Raw genomic sequence first — 3,634 nt, 5'->3', positions numbered from 1 at the left:
TATACCAACGCAACCCCACATGAAATTAAGGCCGCGTTTTGATCGAAGAGGACCTAAAAAGCCACATCCATTTACAACCAAAAATAAAATAAAAAAAGTTCTTGCCATGAAGGTTAGGCGTGAACTTCAAAAAGAAAAAAAGTTTCCTGAATATTCCCTTTTTTACAACAAAACCCATATCTTCTTCATTCTCTCTTTTTCCATCCTCCTAATCCTTACCCTACAAAAAAAAAAAACCTTTTTTTTTTTGGGTACTGTTTTTGTTTTTGTTTTTATTTTTATTTTTCCTAGCTCACTATTTTCTGTGCTATTGGTTTTGTTTTAACTAGGATTAGATTTAGACCTCTCTGGGGTCGACAAAAATGGACAATCCAGGTGGAGATTTGGTCCAGTCACCGACAGAGCCGTCACTATAGTCCTCCCCAAGCCTTTTGATACACCACAAGTCCTCATCACACGATAGCCATTTCCAGTGAGGTATTCCTGATTTTAACGGTTCACTATTCGATACCTCCGTGGCCACCACACCACACCCAAGTTCTTTTGCAAGGTTGTGCGCGTGTGCACACAGCTCCTTCACCATTTTCCCTGCGCTTCGGCCTTCACCTCCAAGCCCATACAAAAAATGTCCCCCAAACGGACTAAACAGCTCCGGCACCGACGGTACCTTCAAAAACGGCAAGGCCCTGTCCACCATCCGTGTCGTTTTGGCAAAAGCACGCGCCGCCCGCGACGCGCCTCGTACTTCCAGCGTAAACACCTCCTTACAGTTCCACACACTGACCACCGCCCACGACTCAGGCGGGTCGGACAGAAACCGGTCCGACCCGGGCCACGTGTCCGCGCTGTAACTCCCACGTGGCACGGCCAGAAACGTACCGAGACTCAGCCTGTTGTTGAGCACCGAGTCAATGTCGCGCGGGAAAAACTCGGTGGTGGAGAATCGCTTCCGGTAGAGTGACTCGGCGTCGGAGGGACTGAGTCTGATAACGGTGACTTTGCTAGATAGCCGGAGCCGGTGAGCGAACACGGGGTTGACTAGGATCGACGGTGTACGGAACTTGGAGTATCCGCATTTGTCGGTGAACAACTTCACCGAAGCTAGGTTGTCATTCTCGGTAGCCATGTACGAATATTCAGCGCCATTTTCTCCAAACCACTTCTCCATTTGACGCACCAGCTTTAACCCTATTCCCATTCTCCTAAAACGCGCACAAACACAAACAAAACATAAAAACAAATCAGTTGAAATTATTTAATGAATCCCCATTATTATATTCCCATAACGAAATATATATTTTAACACCCAATAATTGGGGGCATGTTTTTTTTCTTTCAATAAAGGTAGTTATGACTAGTGGGTCAATTTCCATGGACCCATTTTTGTAAAATTTTAAATAGTTTAAAAAAAAAAAAAAAGGTGAAATTTTTACCGGTGAGAGGGAGAGACTCGAAGGCCTAAGATGTAGGCAAGTTTGGTGTAAACAGGGACGGGTTTGATAAGTTCCTTGTTGTTGTTGTTGTTGTTGTTGGTGCTGATGGTGGTGTTGGTGTTGGTTTTTCCATTTCTGGAGAGCTTTTTGCCGCATGTAACGGTTTTGATGCAACCTCTTATTAAGCCGACTATCTCTTTCTCTTTGGCCGTCTCAGCTACCTGTTTTCAAATACAAAGATAAATACTCAATATAAAGTGATTTTTTATTTTCTTTCTTTCTTTCTTTGCTTTCGGGTTAAGGAAAACCCGAAAAGCAACAAACTCTTATGTATGTTTTTATATATTTGTGTTCTGAAAAGTCTTTTTTTTTTTTTTTTTGGGGGGGGAGAAAAGGACAAAGAGAGTTTTGGGACATAAAGAGGAGTAAATGTGTATTTACCAGCATGAGGAAAGCAGGAGAGTGGCGGACCCGGGAAATAGGGTCACCATGGAGGTCGGTGAAGAGTGAGATCTTGCCACTGTTTCCCACTTCACATCTCCTTTCTAAATCTTCAACTTCTAAAAGGTCTTTCTTCAGGTCCAACTCTCTCACAACTATCACACCCTCTGCTACCATAATATCTCTCTTTTTTTTTTTCTTTTTTTTTCTCTCTCTCTCTCTCTCACTTTGTATTTATGGAACAGTAGAAGTGACACAACTAACTAAGCAAACCAAACCAAACCCCACAGGGAAAAAAGAAGGCAGAAATTTAAAGAGAGGAAAGACTATATCGAAACCTTTGTTTTAGGGTGATTGAGGTATATGAGTAAGCAAAGCATGAAGAGTAAGGGTAAGTTTATATAGGCGAAAGTAGGATGGGGTAAAGGAAGTTATGGGATAGAGGGGGGGTTAAAAATCGCAGCTTTTTCAAGGCTAACTAGCTATAATACCTTGAATTAACGTGTCTGATAAGCAAGCAAAGACAAAAATAAACGAGGCCACAGCTCATAAAAATTTTCAGTAACTCTTATACCCAAAAACATAAAAAAAAGAACAGTATAGGGCCGTTAGAGCCTAGGTAGTGAGTAAGTAGTTCATCATTGCAGAGCTACAATTGTTCTGCAATGGGTGCCTTTAAATACCCGATTTTTGGGCTTCTCTTAACACACACTCTCTCTCTCTCTCTCTCCAGAATCCTCCTCCAATTACTTTTTCCTCACTTTTTTTTCTCCCTTTATTTATTTCAGTGCTTTTTTGTGTCTGCGTCTTTTCCCTATATCTGTATAACTTTCCGTTTTCTCTCTCTTTCTCTCGGACTACAGTAAAGTATATATTAACAATAATAACAAAGTGATAGAAAATAAATAATATAATACATCTATGAAATAATCATCACAAGAAAAAGTAAAAAAAAAAAAAAAAAATGAACAAAAAAAAGAAAGAAGAGGAAATGGCGGCTATGGCTGCGCAGACTTGTGGTGGGTTTTAGGCTCTTTGGTTTTAATCATTTTAGGCTCTACGGATGAAGGCGTTGCCATCATGACCCCATTTATAATCATTACCTTTATTACACACTCTGCTCATCATTCATCCCCACACATGATGATCCATTATTATGATCATCATAAGCATGCATAGTGCCATGTGGCATCTTTTTTTTTTTCCATCCATTTGCCTTTTCTACCCCACGAGACGAGAATCCTGTGGTTTTCACTTTTTGCATAAGTATGTCATGTGTTTGAGTCTATGTGATTACATGTAAATCTTTTCGTGACTCACCATGCCCGAAAATTACTGAGGGTAAAGTAAAAAGAGAAATAAAAATTTCCTATTTTTGGATTACCAATTCTATTTTTTGCCTCAATGGAAAATTGAAATAGTAACGTGGCGAAACCGAAACCGTCGGTTTCGGGAGCAAACTCCCTGGATTTTTGGCCCGTTGATTTTCATTGCTGACAACTTCTGTACAGCGAAAGCCGTTTTCGCACTCTAGTACAAGTATAACGTACATCGCAGCAAATTACACAATTTTAGCACGACTTACGAAAATTACGCAAGTAGAACAAGACCACAAAAAATTGTCCATTCACATCCTTTTTTTTCAAGTATAAGAGTACTAGAATAGGGGTGTAAAATAACCGTACCGTTACTATTTTAGAAAAAACCAAGCTAAAATCCAGCAACATTTGGGGGTTGGTCTCTTTTTGTTTTTTTGTTCT

At 40.3% G+C, this 3,634-nt stretch overlaps 1 protein-coding gene across 1 annotated transcript; it reads right to left on the bottom strand.

Moving 5' to 3' along the window:
- Window positions 1-2,714, bottom strand: LOC126732887 (probable N-acetyltransferase HLS1). Its single transcript, XM_050435936.1, has 3 exons — window positions 1,875-2,714; window positions 1,434-1,654; window positions 1-1,202 (listed from the first exon to the last, which is right to left on the bottom strand). The coding sequence occupies exons 1-3, from the start codon at window positions 2,049-2,051 to the stop codon at window positions 338-340; spliced, it is 1,263 nt and encodes a 420-aa protein (XP_050291893.1). The 5' UTR covers window positions 2,052-2,714; the 3' UTR covers window positions 1-337.
- Between the last annotated feature and the right edge of the window lie 920 nt (window positions 2,715-3,634).

The sequence above is a fragment of the Quercus robur genome, chromosome 6, assembly GCF_932294415.1.
Source record: "Quercus robur chromosome 6, dhQueRobu3.1, whole genome shotgun sequence".
NCBI classification, from domain to species: domain Eukaryota; kingdom Viridiplantae; phylum Streptophyta; class Magnoliopsida; order Fagales; family Fagaceae; genus Quercus; species Quercus robur.
The sequence above is the reverse complement of the archived record's forward strand: the minus strand, read 5'-3'. Positions and strand labels throughout refer to the sequence as shown.

Coding starts and splice junctions, on each gene's coding strand:
- LOC126732887 (XM_050435936.1), bottom strand. CDS start 2,051: ATGGTAGCAGAGGGTGTGATAGTTGTGAGAGAGTTGGACCTGAAGAAA. Junction 1,655..1,874: donor CTCCTGCTTTCCTCATGCTG/GTAAATACACAT, acceptor ATTTGAAAACAG/GTAGCTGAGACGGCCAAAGA. Junction 1,203..1,433: donor CGAGTCTCTCCCTCTCACCG/GTAAAAATTTCA, acceptor TGCGCGTTTTAG/GAGAATGGGAATAGGGTTAA.